The 26012-nt window shown below is 54.1% G+C and overlaps 7 protein-coding genes across 7 annotated transcripts; 4 read left to right on the top strand and 3 right to left on the bottom strand.

The window, feature by feature from the left end:
* Positions 1-715: 715 nt before the first annotated feature.
* On the top strand, positions 716-2264 carry ENH_00013610 (hypothetical protein, conserved; the record flags this gene model as incomplete). Its single annotated transcript, XM_013584247.1, has 5 exons — positions 716-851; positions 1100-1115; positions 1314-1407; positions 1521-1859; positions 2019-2264. 5 exons carry the CDS (start codon positions 716-718, stop codon positions 2262-2264), a joined length of 831 nt encoding a protein of 276 aa, XP_013439701.1.
* Positions 2265-3925: 1661 nt separating this feature from the next.
* ENH_00013600 (hypothetical protein, conserved) lies at positions 3926-8973 on the top strand (the record flags this gene model as incomplete). The annotated part of the gene is made up of 5 exons (XM_013584246.1): positions 3926-4430; positions 4581-6407; positions 6643-6825; positions 6963-7258; positions 7984-8973. 5 exons carry the CDS (start codon positions 3926-3928, stop codon positions 8971-8973), a joined length of 3801 nt encoding a protein of 1266 aa, XP_013439700.1.
* A 106-nt stretch (positions 8974-9079) lies between these two features.
* Positions 9080-9445, top strand: ENH_00013590 (hypothetical protein, conserved; the record flags this gene model as incomplete). The annotated part of the gene is made up of 2 exons (XM_013584245.1): positions 9080-9118; positions 9263-9445. The coding sequence occupies 2 exons, from the start codon at positions 9080-9082 to the stop codon at positions 9443-9445; spliced, it is 222 nt and encodes a 73-aa protein (XP_013439699.1).
* Positions 9446-10216: 771 nt separating this feature from the next.
* Positions 10217-12021, bottom strand: ENH_00013580 (hypothetical protein, conserved; the record flags this gene model as incomplete). The annotated part of the gene is made up of 9 exons (XM_013584244.1): positions 10217-10332; positions 10387-10506; positions 10649-10688; positions 10846-10998; positions 11063-11100; positions 11160-11302; positions 11477-11561; positions 11621-11764; positions 11823-12021. 9 exons carry the CDS (start codon positions 12019-12021, stop codon positions 10217-10219), a joined length of 1038 nt encoding a protein of 345 aa, XP_013439698.1.
* Positions 12022-13699: 1678 nt separating this feature from the next.
* Positions 13700-16300, bottom strand: ENH_00013570 (hypothetical protein, conserved; the record flags this gene model as incomplete). Its single annotated transcript, XM_013584243.1, has 1 exon — positions 13700-16300. One exon carries the CDS (start codon positions 16298-16300, stop codon positions 13700-13702), a length of 2601 nt encoding a protein of 866 aa, XP_013439697.1.
* A 3935-nt stretch (positions 16301-20235) lies between these two features.
* On the top strand, positions 20236-23611 carry ENH_00013560 (sulfate adenylyltransferas-adenylylsulfate kinase, putative; the record flags this gene model as incomplete). The annotated part of the gene is made up of 6 exons (XM_013584242.1): positions 20236-20402; positions 20798-20966; positions 21213-21896; positions 22176-22443; positions 22713-22855; positions 22955-23611. 6 exons carry the CDS (start codon positions 20236-20238, stop codon positions 23609-23611), a joined length of 2088 nt encoding a protein of 695 aa, XP_013439696.1.
* Positions 23612-24192: 581 nt separating this feature from the next.
* Positions 24193-25624, bottom strand: ENH_00013550 (hypothetical protein, conserved; the record flags this gene model as incomplete). The annotated part of the gene is made up of 4 exons (XM_013584241.1): positions 24193-24392; positions 24650-24802; positions 25017-25143; positions 25520-25624. The coding sequence occupies 4 exons, from the start codon at positions 25622-25624 to the stop codon at positions 24193-24195; spliced, it is 585 nt and encodes a 194-aa protein (XP_013439695.1).
* Positions 25625-26012: the final 388 nt, after the last annotated feature.

The raw sequence follows: 26012 nt of genomic DNA, 5'->3' as shown, positions 1-26012 counted from the left end.
AAACGAATATGTATATAAATGAGTAAGAAATGCCGAGCTGTCCTACTCGGCGGAGTTCCACCATTTAAGTCACTGTATGGGACAGAGCAGAAGGTTGCTCGCCCGTACAGCTAAGTTTTTGGCTAATTGCCATTTCGGCTGCGAAAATTAGCTTTCCTGTAAGAAGACGTCGATGCTGTGTTACAGTTAATGCTATTGGGATGGATCTTGCCGCTACACTGAACAAACGCAGAGCTGGGGCTGGCTGCCCCGACAACGCATGCAAATCGAGCCGTTTGATCTGCGAAATCGTTTGTGAGAATGTATTTTTTTCTCCTTGTTCTCTAAATATAGGAGAACCAACATCGCAGCTGCGGCTGGCAACGGAGGACACGAGCACGATGCGCGCGGTTCGCACAGACCCTAAATCTGCACGGCTGCCTCTTTTTCACGTTTTCTTCGGCTTGAAGTCAGAGAGCTCGGACGTCCTGCAATCTCGGGTCGCAGTGACTGCCTCATTACCAGTCTCCTCGTACCTGAAGCAGCATTACCAGTGCCTTCTTTCTCTAACCAGCAGCAACGATAGCGCAAACAGAGCATTTTGTAGAGCCCGTTCCCACTGATTTCGCCGAACCGGCTAGGGCGCCTGAGTTTAGAATTCCAATTTGTGCCCACTTCAAATCGAAAGCACTGAGATATACTGAATTTTGTAAACTGGATCAAACCAAACGCCACGATGCAATTCGTCAAATCCTCCGTCTACCAGGCGGAGATCACAGAGGGGGGTGTGCGCGAGCGCGAAGTGGACACGCGCTCGAGGGAGGAGGTTGAGCTCCAGGAGAGGCTCAGAAAGCTCCCTGAATTTAGCCGCGGTCAGCTGAACGACTCGCTAGCTGGTGCCGTCCAGCGGAGTGCTGGCTAGCTAGCTACTTAGTTGATTAGTTATCTAGCTGGACGCTACTTTGGCTCTGTCGTAGAGGAGCTCACTCCGACAGTATTTCTGCAACCTCAGTACTCATTCTTGATTCGTGTCGCAGCCTGGGCTTCGGGTTCTTGTGTACCCTCTGTGATTTTGTTTGGTGTCTGCTTGCGTTCTTTGGCGGCCTGTGTTACTTTGCAGATCCCAACTTTAAAAGGTGCGTCTTTCCTTTTTTTGACGTGCTGGCGCACAAGAGGACTTGTTTCTGAGGAAAAAGTAGAGCCGCTGCATGTCCACCAACAACTCTTGTTTTGCCTTGTGTTCCTCATCATATATGGGCAGATGCTAGACCGCACCGCGTGAACTTCATAAATCATTATTAACAGCAGCACGGCGTTGTTGTGTGACTGCACAGCTACGCGGAACAAGTCTTGGAGGGACTGCCGCCGACAACACCGGAGCCTCCACCGCCTACAGAAGGAAAGCCGAACCCAAACCTTCCTCACTCTGTGCGTTTACTTTCCCTTCCCCCTTTTTTTAAAACCAGTGCAGCACTGAGGGATTTTGTACAGTAATAGGACTTGAATTCGTTTCGCTAGTGGCGCGCGTGGTCACACCACAGGTGACAGAGGAAGAGTTCGAGTTTTATGAGGCTCTGCGGGCGCAAGACCGCCGCAAGAAACTGGCAAGGCAGAAGGAGGAAGATGAGATGCGAGATGAGTTTCACAGGGCGAGAGAAGCCTCTCTCAGGCTTTCTGTTAGCTCTGTCGCTTCGTCGAATCGGGACCGCCGCAGCGCGGAGTCTGACACGAGCCAAACCTCCCTGGGGAAGGCTTCCCCGTTTTCAGTTTTGGCAGCGCAAAAGTACAGGTCAAAAATAAGTTCTCCTTTCGGAGAGGGATGCATTTTCGACGTGACAACGATAGCATTCAAAGAGAAACAGAAGAAGCGCGCTCTCGACGTGAGACGTTGCAAGTGTTTGTAATCCAGTGAATCTTTAGTGAATTCACTTGCTATCATCGTTATATGTGGTTGCTTCGTGGCTCGGCTGCGGCCATACATATGGAACGCGTTAAACTTAGAATACATGCACCGGCTGCGTACTTCTTTTCTTTTTCAGGCCCGCCCGTCGTTAAACTTGATTATAAAAAAGCCTAAAACCAACGCAGCAGAGGGCACTGTCTCAAACGAGGCTGAGGGTTCAGCAACTGAGGATGCGAAGAAAGATGGAGACAACGCAGCTGACGGAGGCACATCGAAAAGTGAAGACAAACAGGATGGGGCAAAGGCAGCTGCCGATGAGGAAAAGGGGGATGTCTTCGCGTCACTTTGCGAGGCGTACGGCGATAGCGATGATTCTGGTTGAGATTCGTGGCGCTTTGTTGGCTGATCTCAAACCTATGGCCTTGCACTTAACTGACAGGTGATGAATTTAGCTCCTTTATTTTTGCTCAAGCCCACTGCTTTCTACTGGATTAAGCGCTGACAATTCGCTTTTCAGTTAGATGAGAAAGTTTTGGGCATAGGGAGAACTAGAGGCACACTGAGCTGAAGAGGCTCCGCTCCCTCGTTTGCTCTAGTGAAGCTGACCAGCAGTTTTTGAAGTGAAAGCTTAGTTAAACAGAAGGCTGTTCGTCCGCTGCAGCCTCCATCGATTTGTCGCAGTGGCGGTATTGTTCCTACGGCACGTAGTGGCAAGCGTTTAAACCTCTCAGCAGCTTTTGTATTAAAGATGCCCCGTCTGTTGGACACCATCCTTCGCAGTTAGTGCCGTGTGGCTTTAGCACTGTTATAGTCGAAATCTGGATTCAGTAGTTGTTAGGAATTTGTTCGTGGGGAGCGTAGGCCACCAGCGGGAGTGACGGTTACTCTCAACGTGATAAAAAGGGCACCAATTTGCAACCCAAAGTCTTATAAGAATGTATTTGGCAGCCCAGTGCTCTAAATGGCGCTGGCAGGCCTACTTGACCTTCAGGACGCCGTAGACAGCATAGCGCAGCCCTCGGTTATCTCATGCGTTATTTTTCTCCTTTCCTATCACTTGAAAGAGAACCATAGAAGCTTTGTCATTGCAAATTCCCGTCGCACTGTTGCACAAAGCAATGCCGGGTGATAGTTGTACAGCGTTTTCGCAAGCCCACACACCTTACTGGAGACTTTGTAGTGACCTGGAAAATTCAGCAGTTGCAATCAGTGGAAAACTGGGAACACGCATCTAGTCAGCATGCTTGAATGTTTTCAGCCACAACAAAGAGAAAGGCTTTTGTTATGTCTTTAGAGTTGGTCCACTAGTGAGGGCCAGTTCGTGCAACTGCCAGACCAACCGTGCAAGTTGAACGTATGGCGCGGTCATCGGCCATGAACCCTTGCACACCCTCCTCGTAGGCCTAAAACCAAATGTTTTGCAGGAGCTCAATATCTGGAAAGCTGAATGCACAAGCACGGGCTGGTGTTTTTGGCTAAAGCCCGCTTCTGTGTTACGGGCTTGACAACGGGCACGGAACGGTACCGGTGGCTGTCTGGGCGATGTCTCGGAGTGGTGGTTGAGGCTGCCTGGGGCTTAATTTTGCAAAGATATTGTCATGCTAAAATAAACATAGTAAATTAAGGATAAAAAGGCCTAAAGCTTCCACAGATTCCTCCACGCACCTCCAGTGACGCGTCATTTCCGCCTCCTAATGAACAGTCAGAACCTGCTACTAGCGGGAAATCAACGCCACTTACGGCGAATCACCAACCAAAAAGGCAATGAGACGAAACCCTACTTATTTCAAAAGATCTGAGGTGATCCTTCACTTATTTGATCGATGACACATTTAACGCCATGAGGTCGCCGCCTACGGGAGAGCCCGCGTGGCATTTTCGAAACCGTCCTCTAATCTGTGCCCTTGAGGCTCATTCGCCCTAATTGATCTGCTCCTGTCTAGTAAGAGCTGTTTTCTCGATTCTGTCACAATTTAGTGTCCTCTCAAGCCCGAAGGCACCAAAGGATTGCTGCTGGTCACGGAGGAAGGGCGGAAGAGGGCAATGATGAAGGACTTTGAAGTAAGCCCGTTCGACCTAGAGCCGGGCGGGTCTACCAATACTTCAAGCGAGCTATTGCCTAATGCAGATAAGGCCTCGCTGAAGCCTCAACCCTGCTGGGGCTTCTCGACCGGCTCCCACCAGTCGGCGGTGATGGTCCCCTCATTCTGTCGCTCCTCGCTGAGGCTGGAATCAGTTGAGGATTACTTGCTAGTTTACTGCGTTGGTTCCTGGTGTGTCGTTCGCGGCCCAGCAGCCTACATGCTAGAGTCTAGCAAGGCTGTTAATCTGCTGCCTAAAGTTGCCCAGCGCGCTCCGCTCCCTGAGTCAAAACCCACCCAAAGAGAGCTAAGCGAATGGCTCCGGCCATCTTCAGGATTTCCCACACCCTTAGATCGCCCGCTGGGTGGTCAGCCATCTTCGCCGTACACTGAACGGGTATTCTCCCGGCATTCCAACAAGGTTAACCTCCTAGTATACTCCCACGCGCTGAAACTATGCCTTTCTTGTGAGCCGACTCTACCGTAACGTCTATTTAATCTGTTTTTCGAGGCGATTTGGCTTAGCATAGAGAAAAACTTTGAGTTGACGCAAGTTGAGCGAACCAGTCTGAGTGTGGCTTGCATGTAAGGATATTTGCATGTACTGTGTGCCTCAGCGGAGCAACTCAGTTCTACAAGAGGGTCCGGCACTATGCCTCTCTGCCGCCTTTGGTCGCCGCACACCCTGAGAGAGGTGGCGTTGGTGCAGGTGCCATCATGGCACGAGGTTGCTGCTGCGCACTTCAGCCACGATGGAAGCCTCCTGTTCCTGCTGCTAGCAGACCCGCAACACTCTCTTGCAGTTTATTTTCACGTCACTTTGGCCCTTCAAGGCCAGTTAGGCGAATATGTTAGCACGCATTCCCCCTCAGGGTTGCCACTGCTGCATGTGACACATGTGACTCCCTGCACCCGCTCTTTGTTGAATGGCCTCACGCTCGAGCCGACACCGAAAACAGCCCGACAGAGTCATTTCAAACGCGGGCGCAGTCAGTGGTGCTGGGCAAAAAGCGGATCGTTGTGGTCTACGAATAAGCGGGGCGAAATTCTGGCTGAGAACGCAACGAAGTATGGCAGCAATGAAGGCCTCCACATCCGTCTTGCAACATTTGGCTTGGGGCACCTGCGTGTCTGGAACATCAACAGCGAACGCTTCTCCCAGCCGCCATCCTACAAGAGTTTGTGCATTTCCCGACTGGGTGGCGACGGAGTGCAGAACGGGCAGCCTGAAGCGACGGCTTGTGCGTTTTTGGCTTCTGGAGATATCATTACGGCTCTTGCTGACCGCCGCATTGTTGTGTTTCGAGGGTTGGCGCCACTGCGCTCCGTTTCTCTGCCATCTTTCTGCAGCAGAGTGGTATTCTTGCAGCCTGTGCAGAGGAGCTTGCTGCTGCTGGTGGCTCAGGAGGGTCTCGTTCAGTTGCTGCCTCTCACTTCCTTGACTTCCACTGGAAGTGGTTTTCAAGCCCTATCTGGGCGCAGTGCGGGGGCGAAAACTGAGCTGCCCAAGTCTGTGGAAAAGCTTACCACACGAACAAGAACTCCGCCTGCATCCTGCCTCCCGCAGACCGCCACAGTCAACCAGCCAGCCCGCTGCCGCTCGCAGTCGGATTCATATTCGTTGACTTCCAGGACAATTTCGCGGTGCCGATCGCCTGCGCCGAAGTCCACCGCCACAACTCCCCCTTTTGCAACAGGATCAGTGCATGCTCCGAGGCGAACGCCTCGCAGCACATACGGCGACTCCGTCGGCCGCTGGTACTCAGGCAGTCGGCGTCGGTCGCGCCCTTTGAGTGCAGCCGGCAGCAGAGGGAAAACTCAGCGCCCAGAGAAGTCTTCTCTTCACCGCTCTCCCTCAGCAGTCAGTCGAACGAGCACTCGCAGCAGCGTCGGCAGAAATGCCCAGAAAACAGACGTGCAGCAGCAGCAGCAGCAGCAGCAGCAGCGCCTGCAGGGGCGTCACAAATACCCTTCCCACGGCTACGCCGCAATGTCATCATTGCGTGAGCTGCACCCCAAGCGATGCTTGAATATCCAGCAGGTGGCCTTGAGACATATTAAAAGTGGACGAACAGACGCAGCGTCTGCGTGGCTGCCACTGCACAGTTCGCAAGTTGCTGCGGTGTACTGGAGCGAGCCACTTCTGTTGCTTTGCACGAGGACGCAAGTCTTGGTAATGGATGCTCTACAGCTTTCAGCGGAAACCTCTCTTGTCTTACAGGAAAGGCCCCTGGGAAGCCTCGACGTCTCAGCAGTTCTGCCTCTTCCGAGCTCGCCAGCTGTTGCTCTTGGTTACTCTCAACAGACCGCTGGCTGCGCCCACCCACCAGCAGCGCCTTCTCGGCAACTGCAAGAGGGCTGTCCTTGCCTTGTTGTCATGGGGGGCCGATGTTGTGTGGGGGGAGAGCTTCGCCTGTGGGACCTTCGTTCGCCTAACCTGTCGAGTAAGGGACTTCATGACCACTAACTGAGTCGCGACCTGCCTGCAGTACAGTAGTGTGGTAATTCAAAGAAACATATGTGGAAGTGCGTGTGTATCTCCATACATTTGTTGCATACATATTGCATAGCCAAATAAATGCTAAAGCCTTGTGCAACATTGAAGTCCTGTGTTCAACCGTCGAGCTATGCGCTTGGGATTCAGGGGTGGACTCACAGTAATTTCTCTCTCTGTTGCAGCTCTTCCGCTTTACTTTAAGTCCGCTGTAACAGCTGTAGCTGCGACCGTCATAGAGGAGGGAAGCCACGGCCTTGTGGCAGTGGGCACGGAGGATGGCGGGGTGGTCTTGCTCACGCTCGAACAAAACAACGCAGGGGCCCTCGAGCTGCCTTCAGTCGCACTTGATCGCCAAGTCACGCCTCGTGAGCAGCATTTTGCGCATGAGTACAGACTGTTTTGAACACTTTCGCGGGAATTTGTTGCTTTACTGAGATCTACTTCCCTCCTGGGAGATGCGTTGATGGAGACGCACTGATAAGAGTTTCTTGTCGCCTCTCAGGTCCCATTTCTGCTTTGGGGCTTGACAGAGGAGGAGGCGTCTTGGCAGTTGCGAGTACGGCAGGCCAAGTCACCTGCTTTCGCCTCACCCCTATTTTCCGCAGAGCTGAAGGGGAACTGACGGACTCGACATTCGCCGGGAGCTTGCTGGGAAGTCGAGTCGGTTGTGTTGATTCACTCTTGCAAGACGCTAGGAGAATTCCTTTCCTTGTTGAGTTGGAGCTGCTCACGACGCTGCATGTTCCTTTTTCCACAGCGCCACGACTTATCGAGTTTACGCATTCCCCACAGCATCCGGTATGGTGGAACACTAGCACTTTGTTGCAAACTCAGTCATGGCACCTGTCGTGCTTCTTTCTGAAAATGCACTATTCCACCTGCTAGTGACGAGTAAGTGAGGAGCCCTTCCGTAAAACACTGCACCCTTGGTTGGCGCGCATGCGTTACAGGGCCACGTTTTGGTCGCCGGTCCAAATTCTCAGCTCAGCGTCTTCTCCGTACCGGACGGCCGTCTCCTCGTCAATTCTTTGACGTCCGTGAGTTTGCTATGACATCGCAGCAACCACTGAAGAAATGTGCACGGGTGTTTTCTTCGCCCACACTTCACGCCACTGAATGAATGACAAAAGACACTGCTTGTTTCCCTTCCAGGATACGAAAGTGTTGGACTCATTTCTTCCACTGTCCCTGCCGGTTCCCACCATCGTTGGACCCGAAGCAGCCTCGCATTCTTCTGGCGACTTGCTCAATAGGCTGCTTAGTGGGACGCTTGCCAGAGGAAATGTAGGCAGGCTGAATGTTCACAGTTTCTAGATAGCTGCGTACACCCACGTGCTGCCGCGATTGTTCCACGTAGTATCATGTACAGCTCTAGCCGCGACAAATGTAACGCTTGTTGATTTCTACAGGATAGTGTGAATCGGTAAAGTGTGACTGCTTCCGCTATGGCAACCATGCTGGTGCACACAGCATTTTTTGGTCGTGCCCAATGGTACTTTAATCTGTTTGCGCTTTGCCCGCAGAGAAGCCAAAAAGTGTTGCCTGCTCCAATGCTACTGACAGCCTGCATGGGCTTCAGCAGACTGTGTTTAGTATACGAACGTGAACGGCACATTCTGCTAGGAATGGAAGTGCCGAGCTTTTCGGCAGAACAGCAATCAGAGCCACAACAAATGTGCAACCAAATTCAAAAGACTACGAGCCGTGACTCTGCAAACATTAGATCTGGGCCACCCGACTGCGTTTCGCAACAAAAGTCTCATCAAACTCCTCGGTTTCATAGAGGCGCCGGGCTTGCGAGTCTGTATCGCGACCGCGAAGGCTTTGCAGAGTTGGAATCGACTGACGCCACTTCCTCGGGAAGCTTTTCGAAAATGAGACACTCTCTGGCTGGCCGGCTCAGTGACGCGTTGTCCGATCCAGAAATGACGAAAACATCCTCGGCAGCAATCGTTCAATTTTCCACTGCAAAGCTCCCTCATGCCTCCGCACCAAGCGGTCTGTTGTGTTACACGTGCGTAGATCCATGTAATGCAGCCTCGACTTTGCAAAACATAGGAAAGCGTAGCCTGTCAGTTCGTGTAATCTCCCTTGCAACGGACGGATATATCTTAATGTGGAGCTACAAATTTTCTTACTGCACACCAGAATTAGTAGGAAGCCATGGGCCATCTGAAAACGTGGAACTCGCGAAGCCTGTGCAGACGAAGAACCTTCATGTAGTGGGAAACGACCAGCCGATCCAGTCTTGTTGCTTCGACAAGAAGGGAAACGCCTGCAATTCAAACGCTACATGCTTCACAGATTATGCCCAAAGCGACAATGCCACTCTCCCGGCCCTGCAAAAGTATCCTACTGACCCGATCAACTCCATTGTAGGGCCTTCATCTGGCTCCTTTTGTGGAAATGGCACATACGAAGACCATACAGGAGACATTCAAGCATTGGGCAGGGCAGCATGTAACACGACGGGCCCTGCAAGATCCCGTGACCTCAGCCAGGAGCGTGCGTGAGTCACTTAATATGGCCCCAAAAAGCTGTCGAGTAGCACTGCCAATACAGGCGTCCCGCGCTTCAGGTGAATAAGCTCTTTTCTAATTATGAGACCTGCTGTGTTTTATGAACAGATTGCGGCCAAGTAGCCTTCCTCCTTCCCAAGTACGACACAGCTGTACTGGTGGCATTTTCCAGTGGGCTACTATGATCACGTGGGCCTTGTATGACGGTAGTGAGGCAGAAAAATTGCTTTTTAATCCAAAGCAGCCGGCAGCATTGAGGCTTTTATGTTAGTGCGCGTTTCAGCACGATGGTTACAACTCATCGCACGTAATCAACAAAGCGACAGGACAAGAGAAACTCCAGGAGAAGCCTGCTATATTCTCTATGAAAGACACTTCGCATAGATTCCTCTACCGCGCCGCAGAACACCAAAATTCCTTCGAAGTCGAAGTTGTGCTGCCAGGTAACACTGTTATAAAAGGATGAAGGTGGCTTTTGCTCGTGGAATAACTAGCTTAGCGCCATGTACTGAGTGTATTCATTGGAAGCCAGAAGATTTGCATCCCAAAATATCAAGTTCAATTTCTTAGAAGACACAATGCCCAACAATGCTAAACTGACTGCACCGGAGGCTTCGTTAAATGAAACGTGCTACAGTCTTACACATTTTATCTGGATGTCATCACTGGTTGGCTGATCCAGGAGGAGTCGTAGAGAATGTTCGTCGTGATTTCGCCACGAATACTTTGCTTTTTTCTGGTCGCCTAATTAGTGACCCAACGTGGAGAATCCAACTGCCAGGTAAACGTCTAGCGGGGTATTCTGCCGGCCAGCTCGAAACTCCACGGAATGTTGCGCTGCATCAACAAAATTACACGTCCGAAGAAGCCACAGTCTCCGTATTTTTTGCTCAGGAGACTCTACTACCTGTCGTCTACGACTGCGCGTTCCCTTAAAATTCCGCATTTCGTCGAATGCCGTGACCATCGACCAAAACTTGGCGAACGGACACATCTATGTGTCTATTCAAAAATGAGCTGTGCCAAAGAACTATCTAGGCCACTTTTGAATGCGTTTCAAACAACCGTATTTTCGATTACTATTCTGATTGCAACAGTAAGAGTGCTCTTTTCCGCGTGCTGCAAAAAGTATCTGCATACGTTTTTGTATCGCACTGTTTACGCGGGTCCATGTCAGCTGGATTCAAAAAGAATTGTTTCGGCATTATTGCAAACTCCTCCCAGTTATATTCAATAACTACGCGCTTTCCGCGCCTCGGGATGCACAACATAGTGCCAATCTGCGCTCGTTCAGAGCCATTTCGCCGGCGGTCATGTCGCTGTGCCACATCTCCGTCTTGGAGTTCAGTAGCCCTGAAGAAGAAATTAAACACTTTCCACCAGTGGTTATGTGTACTTGGGTCTTACCGTTGATGCGTGCCGCATGAATGCCTCCTTGATATAATTCTTGGAGCGAGCAAAGGTGAGCCGCGGGCTCGCCACACATGTTGGAGTTCACGGCGAAATCATATCCGCAAGAATCACAGCCTGTGAGTTAAAAAACTATTCGCTCTGAATTTGTAATGGCTTTTGTGTTGTCTTACCGAGAGATACAAATTCAGAGTCGGGTACGCCTGGAAGAGCAACGTTCTTGTAACTGTTTTGACGTTTCCCGCGCGAATGTACATACCAGTCAAGGCAGGCAGAGTCATAGCAGAGATCTCATTGTCCTAGAGATGTTTATGAGTACGTGGTGAAGATACTGGGAACGACAAATTTTCGCTTACAGGAAGCCCTCGAGTGTATACGCGGAAGTCATCAATGTAGCCCTTTGAGTAATATGATAGAGCGCACAAGAAGCTTTCAGCCTTGGGAAGCTTAAGTTACCTCAAACCCAGGGTTCTCAATGGAGGCTCCAACGACAATATCTTCGGTATTTGGGAGGACTTTTCCCCGGAGGAACTGTAATTCACGCGTAGGACACGTGCTGCCAATCGTGATCACACTGGCTTCACTCACCACTTCGCTGTCCTTCATGCCCTGAGAAAAATTCACCGACGATTTGCACAGAACACTAGATTGCGAAATGTATCGAAATTCTTACATTCAGAAACAACTTCAGCCTGTTTTCACTGGCGGAAACTGCAAGGAAAAAGGTTGGAGAAACCAGTAGAATTTGGCTTGTTGAGACAAGCCTGTACCTGCAACGTGAGTCCAGCGTCTCATTGGAAGGCTTCCCGTGGAGGCCATTCCCTCGGAGCCACTGTCTTCAGTTGTTACACGAACGGAAAGGCGGCGACTATCTGGGTAGAGTAGGAGAGAGGGCGTCTGCGACATCTCGCTCCTACGCTCACAAGTAATACAGTGCCCCTCAAGATTGTGCAGTGAAACTCAGCCTACCCCTTTGAAACAATGTTGCGGAAGAGGCCATTCGAATCGCTCAGCAAGTACATCCAGAATGAGCTGAAGGCGAAGTATGAACGTGTTTATTTGCAAATGAAATCGTGCTTTGGCTCACATGGTGAAGTCTTGGGACTCCAGTGACGGGCTCGACTTGATTTTGCTGCTTGCACCCTTTACAAATGCAGCGCTGGCGCCGCGTCCTAAAGGATAACATTGACAATATTTTGTTAAATGCGAAAAGGAACAGTGATCTACACACCATTGTGCGGTGGGCCCGCCCGTGGAGTCCTGTGCATGTGGTTTCCGTTCCCGCTTTGGTCTGCGGAATAAAGGTGGTCGAATGTCAGCCAGGCTCCAAGACCTTCTGGGACGGAGTTCCCAGTCATGACTTGTTCCGTCCCGGCTGTGGAACACTGACATTAGCGAAACTCAGTTGGCGGTGTGATTAGCGAAAGCCTTACCGAAACAAAGGGAGTTAGGCACGGAGAAGCAGCTTTGGGTGTACTTTCCGGCAAAGTTCAAGGTAGTCTTGACCCCATTGGCTATATCCTCAAGAGAGGCTGCCTCCTTGGGCACTGCAGTTTCTTCTGCAGAAACTCCGGTGGCATAGACGCATCCGCCTAGAAAAACGGGGGCAAGGAACTTCATCATAACGAGCATGTACTCTGCAGATGAAGCGATTTGGAGTCAAAATAATGTCAGCCTTCGCGTGCCGAACTTTGCAAAATGAAACCCGAAGGAACCGTCGTGAATTGCAGATTGGGTTTCTGGGGTGTATCGACGCCTCCGCGTTCGCCGATTATGAAGACCTGCTCACTCGAACTTCGTCCCATTTTTTTCCTAGATAAAAAAAAACCGCCACGAATTAGAATTTGCATGAAATTTTGAGTTGCTAAAAGCTGCAGCTCTTTAATCGGGCAACAGACACTCATCCGTATTCCCGGAACAAGCAACTGCATCTGCAACAACAATGTAGTCAAACAAACAGTATTCGGCCCTCTCTCCAATGGAAACCAGGTGCTGACATAAAGAAGACTCTTCGAGTTAAGTTGCAGATGGAGCTGTTCTTTCAATATAGTGCAGTTTCGTATTCCTGTAACCTTGTGACAAGACCCGTGCGCAGTTCAATAATGCACACAACTGATCATTGATCCATAGCGCAACAAGATACTCAAGCCCGCTTCTACATAATTAACCGCAGCTCTTGAGTTGGTGCATATGTATCGATCATATCTTGTGGTCCTTTTTGGGGCCGCTTCAACACGAAAGCCTCAAGTCGCTGGTGGTTGCTGATCGGCGCTCTGTCTCCCACTGCACAGTAGGTCAATACCTGTTCCCTGTGATATCCAGCGACTTTCAGCAAACGCAATATTATGCAATATTATAGACTCTCCATGGAATGCGCTCGATCGTGTCACGTGAAACAGCGAGGTGACCATGCAAGCCATGGTGCAAAGGAGTCACCAGCGCACCGTACCACTGCCCCACAGCGACCATAACTTTGGTCATCTTGCAAAATCCCACTAGAGTCATTTAATGAAAGTGGGAGCGTCTGCTGCACGTGATCCTACCAATATTTCAAATGTTCCTCTATTCCGCTAGCTGAGTTGAGCAGCGCCTCCCTACCAAATGCTAGGAACATCAACTATGGTCAGTCTAGCACTGCAGTATGAAATTAGGGTACAACAAAGAAAAAAGAAAAATTTTTGTCACATCGGTCCAAAAATTTACCACACCAGCCACCTGACTCTCCGGAGGCCCGAGAACGCCTCGGAAGAACAGCGTTTCGCCGAGCTGGTCCTGTTAATCATCTGCAGAGGTACCAGTTGTCACCAACCACGCAAGAAGCCAGTCAACTGCCACAATGTAGCAGACGTGCGTGTGTCTGCAAGCCTCGCTGCGGAGAGCTCACTGAAGCTGAGATGCACCCACAACTACCGCCCAGGCCTTCCGAGCATCGGCTCGGCAGTTGTGCACATCGCCAGGTGGCGAGGCGCTGTTGCACATGTTCCACTGAAGGGAAGGAAAACCCTCCCCATGTTGCAGCGGCCCCAGCACTGCAGCGCAGGCGCAATGTGCCATCCCACGAGGAGGTGGCGGGAGGCGCGCGGAGCTGAGCCCCCCGTTTGCTTCAAGAGAGAAGTGCCACCGGGTGAAACTTGAATAAAACCCGCCCCTGCGGCTGCGGGGCCGCGGCCGCCGCTGGCTGCGCCCTCCCCAAGACAAGTATTGCAGCTGTCCACTTAAAACTGGAAGGTGGCCGCAGCAGGGCCCCCGAAGCCTCTCCAGCTCAAACCAATTGAAAGGCAGCCCGCCGATTACCTGGTAAAGACCCGCACTACGCGGGGACGTCGAGGGCGCCTCCCGCAGCAGCGGGCGGCTGCTGCTGCCGCGGGTGCTGCGGAGCAGCAGCAGCCGCGGGGGTGCCCGCCTGTTCAGCTTCGGACTTGAGGCTGGCGAGTCTGGGCTGCCCGGCGGGGCCCCCGGCGTCGCTCGCGAGCGGCGGCGCGTCCCCCTTGTTGAGGTAGCGCGAGAGCAGCACGAGCTGCTGAATGTGCATTGCAAGGATCGACTGCATGAGCGCCAGCTGCTGCTGCGCGGCCAGCTGGCTGGGGAGCTTCAGCTCCTCCAGACACGGAGCCACGATCATCAGCGAGGGCTGCAGCTCCGCAGTGGAGGTCGCGTTGCCCACGAGGTTGGTGTGCATCAGCAGCGTCTGGTCCATGAGCCGCTTCGCCGTGGTGGCTGCTGCGAGTTCGACTGCGGAGCTCGGCGCCGCCGCTGCTGCTGCTGCTGCAGCAACAGCGGAGCTCGCCGCGGCCTTCGCCGTCAGGTACTGCGCCAGCACGTTGTTCCGCAGGTCCTCCAAAATAAACAAAATGGCTTCCTTGTACAGACAAACCACTGTTCGGTCGTCTCGGGTGGAGTTCTGGCCCGCGCAGGGCGTTGCTGCTTTCCCTTTGCGGCTTTCCCCGCTCGCCTGGTTCGCCACGGCTGCTGCTGCGGAGGCCAGCACTGCAGCAACGCACTCCGAGTGGTCCGTCTTCAGCTGGTGCTTCGCGCTGCTGCTGCTGCTGCCGGGCGAGCCGTGGAGCCCTGCGGCGATCAGGTGCGCCGGGTTTCCGGTGGCCGTCACTGCAGCAGCAGCAGTCGTGGCCTGCTGCCGGAAGTGCACGGCTCTTTTGTAGGCTTCGACGCAGCTTTCGAAGAACTTGTCGTAAAAGTAACGCCGGTATCCCTTCCAGTAAACTGCCCACCGCTTCTTCGTGTTGTCCCGAGACACCCCGCGCACAATCGGGTACAGCCGCTGGCTGCTCGCCTCCTCCTTTCCCGCCGCTTCGCACACGCTGTAGTACCCCAAAGGGCCTCGAAATGCAGAAGGGCCCAGGGCCTCTTCGTTTACGAAAGGATCGCCTCCGGCTACCCGCTCGATCAGCTGCAGCTCCGCGAGGTAGGAAGGCGAAGAGGGGTTCGACGGCGACTCCGCCGCCGCGGCTCCCCCCGACTCCGGACACGTTTGCTGCTTCGGCTTCCGCTCCGCGAGGGTTCCGGCTGCTGCTGCAGCAGCAGCAGCAGAAGCTGCGGGGCCGCCTTCCGCAGGATCGCCTTCGCCGTCGCGGCCTCCGCCCGCCAGCGACGCCGCAAGCAGCCGCAGCTCGCTGCTGCCGCTGCTGCTGCTCACGCTGGCGAAGCTGCTGCGGCGCTGGTCCAACAAATGCATTTCTATTATGCGCCGCTTGTAGGCGCGGGTTTCCTCGCTCCCGTCGTCCTCAGCTCCCGGGCTGCAGTTGCTGGTCCGGCGGCTGTTGATGTTGCTGTTGCACGCAGTGCTGTTCGCGCTCGTCAGCAGCCGCTTCCCGTTCTCCTGCTTCTCCCCCAAACCGTTCAGCTGCTGGTGGTGCTGCAGCAGCGCAACGAGCTCCGCAGACAGCGCGGGCAGCCGCCCGGCCAGCTCCCCCGCGCCGCGCGCGGCGGCCGCCTGATCCGCGCTGTTCAAGTCGAAGTCGACGCAGCCGCTCAACTGACATTCTTGAATGAGTCGGGAAAACAAAGAAGTGCTCACTGTGTCCTCTCCCTGCAGCTCCGTCTTGCTTGCTGCAGCTTCGCATTCACCTGCGCCGCCGCCCGACGGGTGGCTGGCTTCTTTGCTGTTGGCAGCAGCAGCGCCGCTGAACATGCCTCCGTTCGCTGCTGTGAACTCGGGGCGTTCTGTGGCGGCGAACTCCGCCAGCAAACTTTGAAGTTCCGAAAAGTCCTGGCCGCCCCCCCAGCGGCGCTGCTGCTGCTGCTGCTGCTGCTGCTGCTGCAGCGGCTGCTCCCCCGCGCCTCTTGAAGCCGCCTCGGCTGCGGCGGCCGCCGCCTCCGGCCTGCCCCCCGCGGGCTGCGCGCCGCCGCGGGCTGCGAAAGACAGCGCCTGCGCAGCACTGGGCCTGCTGCTTGCGCCCAAGGAAAGCGTGGAAGAGGCGGGTTTCGGGGCTTCGCTGCGGCTGCTGCTGCTGGAGGAAGTGGTTTGCAGCCCCTCCCGCAGACCCGAGAGATCCACTGCTGAAGAAAGCATTGCTGCAGTGTCTGCGGAGGAAAAGGAGGGCTGCTGCTGCTGCCGGCCTTCGCCCTGCTGCTGCTGCGAGGCGCGCCGCGCCCTGTGCCGCTCGTACGCCGCCGCGAAGTCCTCGGGGGAAATTGTGTTGCTGCTGCTGAGCCCGTCTCCCTCCGCAGGCTGCTGGGCCGGCCGGCTCCACTCCAAAGCCTCCTTATTTGCTGCAGCTTCCTCGGCCGGCGGAACGCTCTGCGCAGTCCGCGTGCGGGCGCTCATGACTCGCCTGCTGAGTTCAAGTATTGCGAGGTCTCGAGCCAGTCGCTCCTCCCGCATTTCCGCAGCTGCTGCGGCGGGCTCGCGTCGCTTGGACTTGCACAGCGGCGCACTTCCAGCAGCGACCATGTTGCCGCGTCGCGGAAACTTGAATTGCTGCGCCGCCTCGGACGCGGAGCTGCGAGGGCGCGCGGGGCTGCGCGGCGGCGGGAAACACCCAAATCCCTGCAAAGTCTACTTTGGAAACAATCCTGAAAACGCGCTGAAAAGAATCCACTGATACAAACAAATCACCGCTGGACTGGGCGACACGGTGGCGACGCGGCTGCTGCTCCCGGTCAGGTGAACGCCGTCTTGGGAGTGAGCGTCCACCACTAGCCAGAGTCCTCCCGCGTTCGAGGGACTACACCCTCGAGATCCCTTGAAAATTTTTCGCTACACATCCACAAATGCTCTCCTCGTCTTCCTTCCCCCTTTGCGCTGGCTCGCCCGAACGACCGCCGCGGCGCTGCACAGGCCGCGTCTCTCGAAGAAAATGCGGCGCAAGCAGCTCTTAATTGCAGAAAACGGAATTTAAGATTGTTGGAAGGCCCCCAAGCTTACCCGACGGCGCTGGACACCGCTACGAGTGACCTGGACCTGACCGCTTGGCGCAGTCGTGTGCTGAGGCCAGGAAGGCAACCGCTGCTGCCCGCGAGCTGGCTCTGCACTATAAAACTAGAAAGCTCAAGACAATGTTCCCTTAGCATATGGAGAAGGATTCGCGGAGCTGGGCATGCGAAGATGTGGCCGGTCGCCGATCACCACCAGCTGACCCACCGTGAGCGAGTGCTAGGCGGGTGCAGCCAGCCGAAGCAATTTTGGGCAGCACGCCAAATGGATCCTTCGGGCTTCCTCGTTGGCTTTCTAAATAAGAGCAAATCAACAGTTAAGCAAACCGGCGTCTCCAGCTGGGAAACGCGCTACGCACACCTCCGCAGCAGCCCATCGGCATGGCGAGGTGGCTGAGGAATCCTTCTGCGGTAGGAACGACCGCTCTTGCAGATCGCCTTCCGCCGCACCTTCTCGCACAGGCTTATTGTGTCTGTGTCCCACTCTGAAAACAGTTGTTCGATTTTGCGGAATAAAACAGAGAGAAAAAACGAGTGAACCACAGGCGCCTGACGGTGTGCGATGCGACGCAGGCGCAGAGCTGCTGCGGCGGGTGAACGAAGGCTGCCTCCACAACGAGCGTCCACACGTTCCCTCAGTAAGATTTCCGGGATCTTTGCATGACAATCATTCAGTAGTAAGTTTAAATCAATATAGAAGAAAGTTTAAGACGAACTGCTCGTGAATACATCGACGCCGCGGTGCCGTTGACCAAGTTAGCGAGCTCACCCGGGAGGGAGTGCAGGAGGTTTGGGTAGCCAAGTCTGTTTGCGGCCCTAGACACCGGCCTCACGAGCTTTGAAAACTATTAGACAGTTGTTTAAGAGTCATTTATGCTTCAGTTATTGCTGTCTTTCGAACAGTCGCACATTAACCTGAGAACGAGCCCCGTGGCTCCTTTCCTTCGCTTGTTCTGAAATGTCCAGCTGTGCACAGCCGTGCAAGTTTCCAGCGGACGTTCCTGGAAAGCTGTCATTTTTCTTGGTGCATTTTCCTTTATGTTCAACACTATGTCACTGAAGACTTCACAAGGTTCATTTTACGCAATAAATCCACAAAAGAAGTCGAGAGTCCCGCGACACTTTGAGTGTGTTTCGCGCGCGTCGGCCGATGCAGTGGCTTGCCGCTTGCCGGGAGGAGAGTAGCCACCTCTGTATCCGACTGTTTATTTGCAAAGGTTTGCTGCTTTCCAAAGAAAGCAGACAATTGGGACAGGTTTTTGCAGCTGTCTTACGCACGAAGCCCGCACAACTAGCTGTGGAGGCCGAATTTCACTGGTTTCTGCAATGAGGTGGCCAGGTTGACAGCCTTGTCTGGCTATAAAATGTGCAGAAGTTTGGCTTTGCTGGTCATAAGAGTCCTCCACGGACCTTGAAGGCCATGCAGCATTGGCCAGCACAAGCTTAACAACTTCACAATCACTTGATCGCGGCATTGCGAAACGAGCGGCCGCAAGGCCATATTCGGTGACAGGCTCGGAAAATGCATTAATGAGATTCACGAGTAGCTAGGCGAAAAGAATTGTTTGTGACAGACCGGCTGCCGCAAATAGCAATATGGTTCAAGTGCACAGCTTGTCACAACTCTTCAGACTTAGCGAGAAAAAGCTGCATAAAATGGAAACTTCAGGGCGTAAGCAGGACTTATGAAGTGTAAGAGGGGCACTCTTAGCAAATTAGAGAAAGAGTGAATCCCAGGGAATGTCTGTGGCTGAAGCAGATGAGACATTCGGCTAAAAAAGTAACCAACGCCACTGACGTTCGCATTTGCTTCTTTCCACTTTCCGCTTTCGACGTAGAGAATGAGGCAAAGGGAATATAAAGAAACATTTGACTGTTTTCGATGCAGTCGAAAACGTCTTTGCCTTCTGTTTGTATCTTTACAAAAAGGCGCCTTTCAGTTATTTTCCTCACCTCGTCGCATGTAAGCCATACATCTTTCTTGCAGCTTTCCAGTATTTCTCTCTGTATACTACATAAACATAAGTACATACTTTCAACAGTTTTAAGAGACCTAGAAGCCTACGGAAAGCTTGGACTTAGCCTTCAGAAAGCAACTAGGAAGCCCCCATTAGCTAGTTCAAAGCTCGCAGAGAAGCCCCATAAGAAGCAACAAATTACTTTGTTTTCCTCATACAGCGTCTCCTAGAGATTGAATAAATGCTAGAAAACAACGCTTTTAATGTATGGCTTTTGTTCTTGTTACAAAACGGTTCCTAGAGAGGCATTTGGGGCTGAAAAACGCCAACATACCCTCTCGACATAACACTTCAACTTCCAGCAGCTTCATCAGCTAGTGACTGAGTGCGCAATTTCCACGGCTTGTCTTTTGAGCGGCTCTTGCAGGCACATGATTATATGGTTTATTGGCAGAAAGCTGGGAAATCAGAAGCAGCAAAGTGCTCGTTCAGGTTTATCCACTTCCAGCAGAGTGCCAGTTCAGGTTTATCGAGCCAGTGCAAGCTCCCTCCTTCCCCTGAATGGAGATTCTTTAACTAAACTTGTTCGTTTGCCGTGTGCACCGCTGTTGTTTAAATAAAGGAAAGTCAGCAACAGTCTTCAGTACTGCTGGTGATCAGAACGGCATCCGGCAGCCTGCAGTCCGGCTACAGCCTTGCCGAGGAGGTAAATGCAAGGAAATCTGCTCAAGTTTGTGCTAATAAAAGAATTAATACTATTTTTTGCACGAGAGTGGACTGCTGCATCAGAGTGGACTGCTGCCTCTTCTTCACTTGCACAGCCGTCGCCGACTGTTCAGTTGGCCCTCCGCAGCCGCGATCTAGATTTGCACGCGCAGGCTTCATCTCAGGCAGGCTATACTGAAGCCGGTTTTTCAGTGATAGATAATTATTTTCTTTTAAAGTTAAGAGCTGATTTGCGTTAGTTTGGAAGGCTACAGCTGTTCTTGGGATTTCGTCGTGGGCTGCTGCCCACAGCGGAAGACAGAAAGCTGTGTGCCAAGGGCCGCTTGCAATTAGAAGTATTTATGCGGATTTCAGATGGAACGGAGTTGAATTAGTCATTTTATTTAGTTAGTTGCAGACATATGATCAATTAAGTCACTTCAGGCTTGATTTCATCTTTGCAGATTCTGAACGAGCATCGGCGTGCAGCGAGACGGGCTGCTGCCCGTCTCTGACAGCCGCAGCAGTGCCGACACACTCGCGTCCGAGGTTTCTTCGCGGGCCAAATTGAGCCGTGTCTTCCTTTAAGCAAATGAAATACAAAAAAAGAGAAAAATCCCGTTTGTATTTTCTGTAGGGGCATTATTTCACTGGAATACTCCCGCCTCAGTCCCCACAGAGAGTGCTCACCTGGCGTTGTCGCTCATTCCCTGCGACTCCCGTGCTTCACTTGAACATTACTCTGTCTGTGTTGAATAAACAAATACTTTTGGACTTTTTGAACAGCAAAATGGAGTCTTCTGCAGACAATGCCGCGCGGAGTGGCGCAGTTTCCGTGTCCGTGGCGTTGCCGTCGGACTGGACTGTGAACGAAAGGCAGATGTGCGATCTTGAAATGATCATGAGCGGCGCCTTTGCTCCGCTTGAGGGATTTATGAACCTTTCGGACTACCAAAGGTGGGCGAGGAATAAAAGTGGAGCTTCCTGGGGTCCGAAGTGGGCTTTCGTGCAAGACTTGGAGCGTTCAAGAAAGTTGAACGGTGTTGATGCGGGGCAAGATCCGCATCCTTTTCAGCGGAACTTTGTGTCATTTTATCCCATTTAGTGTTTTAAGCTATATTGGGAAAGAATTGGAAGAAAGCGGCACAAAGCAACAGCGCAGCAGTCGCTGCTCCGGGCATAGTTGAACTGCGGTGTTTTCGGCCCGGAAAACCCGGAAAGCTCTCTTTTTTGTGTGTGTTTGCGCCAAGTGTGTTGAATTTGATGACTCTACACATTTTTTTGTGTGTGTTTGCGCCAAGTGTGTTGAATTTAATGACTCTACAAACTTTTTTGTGTGTGTTTGCGCGAAGTGTGTTGAATTCGATGACTCTGTGCAACGGCGAAGTCTTTCCGCTGCCCGTGGTGCTCCTCGCGATCCCGAAGGCTTGCTGCGGCGACAACGCCGCCACCAACGTTTACTGGATGAGTTCCGCCTCCTCCGTCAGCACCAACCAAGGCCGCATGCTTCTGCGGGACTCCGTGAGCCAACTGCTGCTGCTTTGTGCTTGCTGCTGCTGCTGCTGCTGCTTTGTGCTTGCTGCTGCTGCTGCTGCTTTGTGCTTGCTGCTGCTGCTGCTGCTGCTTTGTGCTTGCTGCTGCTGCTGCTTTGCGCTTGCTGCTGCTGCTGCTGCTTTGTGCTTGCTGCTGCTGCTTCGCGCTTGCTGCTGCATTGTGCTTGCTGCTGCTGCTGCTGCTGCTGCTGCTGCTGCTGCTGGTGCTGCGCAGGTGGGAACGGTGATAGCGGAGTTGGTTGTGGAGAGCGTGTACTTGCCGGACTTGGAGGAGGAAATGGAGAAGGTGTTGGGAACTCGAGACCCGAACCACCCCTACGTGAAGTACCTGCGGGAGAGCCACGCGGAGTGCTACTACGTGGGCGGCCGCGTGCGGGCAGTTAACCCCATCGCTCACTTCAACTTCGAGGACTACCGAATGAGTCCGCGGCTGTGCAGGGAGAAGATCCGCGAGCGACGCTTCGAAGTGGTGGTGGGCTTTCAAACGCGCAATCCGCTGCACCGCAGCCACTACGAGCTCGAGTTGCGCGCGCTGCAGCAAGCTGCTGCTGCTGCTGCGCTGCGGCCGCTGCTGCTGCTGTCGCCCGTCGTCGGGCCCACGCAGCCCGGAGACGTGCCTTACTACTTGCGGGCGCGTTGCTACGAGCACATAATTCAAAAATTCGAACAAGACCCTTCTTGTCAGTTTCCCCACCTCTGCGCCACCTCCGCCAGCACTCCTGCGCGCAGCCCGCCGCAGCAGCAGCAGCAGCAGCAGCAGCAGCAGCGCAGCAGCAGCAGCAGCAGCAGCAGCAACGCCATGCTGGTCTTCATTCCACTCGCCATGCGCATGGCCGGGCCCCGCGAGTGCGTCTTGCATGCGCGCATTCGCAAAAACTACGGCTGCACCCACTTCATCGTCGGCCGCGACCACGCGGGGCCTTCCGCCCGCCGCCAGGACGGGTAACTCCGCCGCTGCTGCTGCTGCTGCTGCTGCTGCTGCTGCTGCGGCTGCGGGCGCCGCCAAGAGCAGCAGCAGCAGCAGCAGCAGCAGCGGCTTTCGCCTTGCTGCGCGCCCGCAGCAGCAGCTCCTGCGCTGCTGCCCGCACGCACGCATGCATGCACCTGCATGCACCTGCATGCACCTGCATGCATGCATGCATGCATGCATGCATGCGCTGTGCTGCGACGTTCGCAGCACTCCGTTTTACGGGCCTTACGACGCGCACAAACTGCTGGCCTCGGTGGCCGCGCAGCTGGGGATAACTCCGATCTTCGGAGAAGAAATGGTGTACGTGGGGGAGCAGCACGGCGGGTACGTTCCTGCGGGGCAGCTGGCGGAGCTGCAGCAGCAGCAGCAGCAGCAGCAGCAGCAGCAGCTGCAGGTGCACTCCATCTCGGGCACGGAGTTCCGCAGACGCCTCACCGCCCGCCTCCCCATCCCCGAGTGGTTCTCTTTTCCCGAAGTCATTGAAGAGCTGCAGCAGTTCTACAAACAAAACCACGAGCGCGGCCTTTGCGTCTACTTCACAGGGCTGCCTTGCTCCGGTGCGGCCCCTTCCCGCTGCTGCTGCTGCTGCTGCTGCTGCTGCTGCTGCTGCTGCGCTGCTGCTGCTGCTGCGCTGCTGCTGCGCTGCTGCTGCAGCCGGCGGCGCTCTTCTTGCATGCGTTTGCATGCAAGTGTTTGCATGCAAGTTTGCATGCGATCAGCCGCTGCTTTTGGCTTTCTTTGCAGGAAAAAGCACTTTGGCAAATGCGTTGGAGGCGGCGATCCTCGAAAACCGCAGCGAGCGGCGCAACGTGACTTTGCTGGACGCCGACGTCGTGCGGCAGCACCTGTCGAAGGGGCTGGGGTTCAGCCGGGAAGACCGCAGGAAAGTGGAACTAAAAGCAATTAATAAATGCAAAATAACAAAAATAATTAATTTTTGTTGCTGCTAGGCGTTTGTTTCCGGCTTTTCCCGCGCTTTCCCCGAGTTTCCCGCGCGCGCGCTCACGCGCGTTCGGGTGTACGTACACCTGCGCTGCAGCACCAACGTGCGCCGCATTGGATACATCGCCAGTGAAATTACGAAGCACGGCGGCATTTGCATAGTCGCCAACATTGCGCCTTACACTTGCGACCGCGAGTTCAACAGAAAGCTAATCGAAAAGGAAGGAGGTCTGTTTTCCTGCTGCTCCTGCTGCTCTTTTGCTGCTGCTGCTGCTGCTGTTTTGCTGCTGCTACTGCTGCTGCTACTGCTGCTGCTGCTGCTGCTGCTGCTGCTGCTCTTTTGCTGCTGCTGCTGCTGTTGCTGCTCTTCTGCTGCTGCTGCTGCTGCTGCTGCGCTGCTGCTGCTGCTGCAGCGCCGCGGCTTGCGCGCGTGTGCTGCTGCAGGCGTGTACGTGGAGGTGTACGTGTGCACTCCCCTTGCCGTCTGCGAAGAGCGAGACATAAAGCACTTGTACAAAAAAGCCCGCCAAGGAATTATCAAACAATTCACCGGAGTCTCCGACCCCTACGAGGCCCCGCAGCAGCCGGAGTTGACTGTGGACAGCAGCTCCGACATCAAAGCCAAAGTCGCGCAAGTCCACCAGTACCTCAAGGACAAGGGCTACGTCTTGGACTCCGCAGCCCCCTCCAAGTGCTGCTGAACGCAGCAGCAGCAGCAGCAGCAGCAGCAGCAGCAGCAGCGGCAGCAGCAGCAGCAGCAGCGGCAGCAGCAGCAGCAGCAGCGGCGGCGGCGGCAGCAGAAGCGCTGCGCATCTGCTGCTGCAGGCGTTGCGGTGTACATACACTGCAGCGGCCCGCGAGGCCCCACGACCACTCCGCACTGCGAGCTGTCATTTCTTTCTTTTCCTTCTTTTCTTTCATTTCCATTTCGTGAAATCCATTCGCGTTTTAAGAACGCCGCGGTGTACAGACATTGCGGTGTACAGACACCTGCGGTGTACAGACACCTGGAGTGTACAGACACCTGGGGTGTACATACATACACCTGGGGTGTACTGACACGCCGAACTGCTGCTAAGACAGTTTCAAAATTTGTTTTCGCTGGACTCTTTTCCAGTTCAAAGAAAGAAGCAAAAAGATAAAGATTTAAATGTTTATTTTGAGTTTTGTTTTTGCAAAAAGACTTCGGAAGTGGAAAGTGGAAATTAGAAATAAAAGAAATGAAAGCGACTTGAGGCGGCTAGGCGGGCTGCGGCCGTCCAGGTGTACAGACAGCTGAGACTCAGATGTCGTCTTCCAGAGAAGTCAACAAAACTTTGTTGCTGCCTTTCGCAACAGTCACGCCTGCTGCTGCTGCGTCCGCTGCTGGCTGCGCAGCAGCAGCAACTGCAGCAGCAGCAGCAGCAGCAACTGCAGCAGCAGCGCCGCCCCGAGCCTCCGAAGACAGATCCACCTTCTCCCCGGGCCGAAACGCCGGAAGCCCTAAGCAGAAAAACCAGAATCCCAAACCTCCCCAAACCCTAAACCCTAAACCCTAAACCCTAAACCCTAAACCCTAAACCCCAGACCCCAAACCCTAAACCCTAAACCCTAGACGCACCGCGGTAGGGGCACCCTGCGCATCTGAAGGCGTCTCCCAAGTAGCACTGCAGCACAGCAGCAGCGCAGCAGCGCAGCAGCGCAGCAGCAGCGGTGTACGTACACCTGGGGGGCGCGCTGCAGCGGCGGGGTGTACGTACACCCCAGCGCACTCACGTTGCCGCAGGAACTCCGCACGAGTCCGTTCTCCAGTTCTTTTTTGAAAGCTTCTTTTGCTGCAGCTTCTTCCGCCTCCTTGCGGCCGCAGGTGCAGTTCGCGCAGGCCCGCGGCCGCGACGCGCACGCGCTCCGCCCTAAACCCAAACCCTAAACCCTAAACCCTAAACCCTAAACCCTAAACCCTAAACCCTAGGCGCACCGCGCAGGGGCGCCCTGCGCATCTGACAACCCCCCTGCACGCGGCAGACAGCGGCGCTCGGCAGCGGGCGGAGCTCCTGAGGACGCGGCAGGGATCAGGGTTTAGGGTTTAGGGTTTAGGGTTTAGGGTTTAGGGTTTAGGGTTTGGACCTTTGCCCAAGGGTTTGTAGGTCTCGCTGGGGTCCACGAGGGCGTCTTCGTCCACCAGCCCCGAAGCAGCAGAAGCCCCAATTGCTGCAGAGGCCCCCACGGCCCAGGGGGGCCTCCGATGCAAACCCTAAAAGGGGGAATAAGCCCGGAGTGTTGCGCAGCAGAACGCAGGGTTTAGGGTTTAGGGTTTAGGGTTTGGAGCGCGCTGCTGCCTGGGAGGCAGCCAAGCTTGCAACGCTGAAAACAGGGTTTAGGGTTTAGGGTTTGGAGCGCGCTGCTGCCTGGGAGGCAGCGAAGCTTACCCCGCCTAGGGTTTAGGGTTTAGGGTTTCTTGCGAGGGTTTAGGGTTTAGAGGAATTAGGGTTTAGGGCCGAAGGGTGTTTTTGTCCCCGCGGCTGGGGGTTTAAGACGCCAGAAGAGGCACCGGCTGAAACACCCCGCACGTGGGGCTTAGGGGTTAGGGTTTAGGGTTTAGGGTTTAGGGTTTAGGGTTTGCAGCTCACGAGAGTAACTCCCTTTTCTGCTGCTGCTTTTATTTCATTTGTCCACTCCGACTCCGGCACTGACACGAAGCCGGCGTACAGACAGCTGCGTGCTGCTGCTGCCATCACCTGCAGCAGCAAACTGCAGCAGCAGCAAACAGCAGCTGCAGCCAAAGCAGCAGCAGCAGCAGCAAGAGCCAGCAGCAGCAGCAAGAGCCAGCAGCAGCAGCAGCAAAAAACAGCAGCAGCTCCAGGCCACCGCAAAAGCAAACCGCACCAGCAGCAAATCGACGCAGCAGCAGCAAGGCGAAGCAGCAGCAGCAAACCGAAGCAGCAGCAGCAAACCAACGCAGCAGCAAGCTGCTGCAGCAGCAGCAAGGTGCAGCAGCAGCAAGGTGCAGCAGCAGCAAGGTGCAGCAGCAGCAAAGAATGAAGAAGTGCACAGCAGCGCTAACTGCCTGTTGAAGAAGCAGCAGAAAAAGGAGACACTTTATGAATTTTGGAAATAAGAAAA

Source organism: Eimeria necatrix, genomic scaffold, assembly GCF_000499385.1.
Source record: "Eimeria necatrix Houghton genomic scaffold, Enh_scaff142, whole genome shotgun sequence".
Classification (NCBI taxonomy): domain Eukaryota; phylum Apicomplexa; class Conoidasida; order Eucoccidiorida; family Eimeriidae; genus Eimeria; species Eimeria necatrix.
The sequence above is the reverse complement of the archived record's forward strand: the minus strand, read 5'-3'. Positions and strand labels throughout refer to the sequence as shown.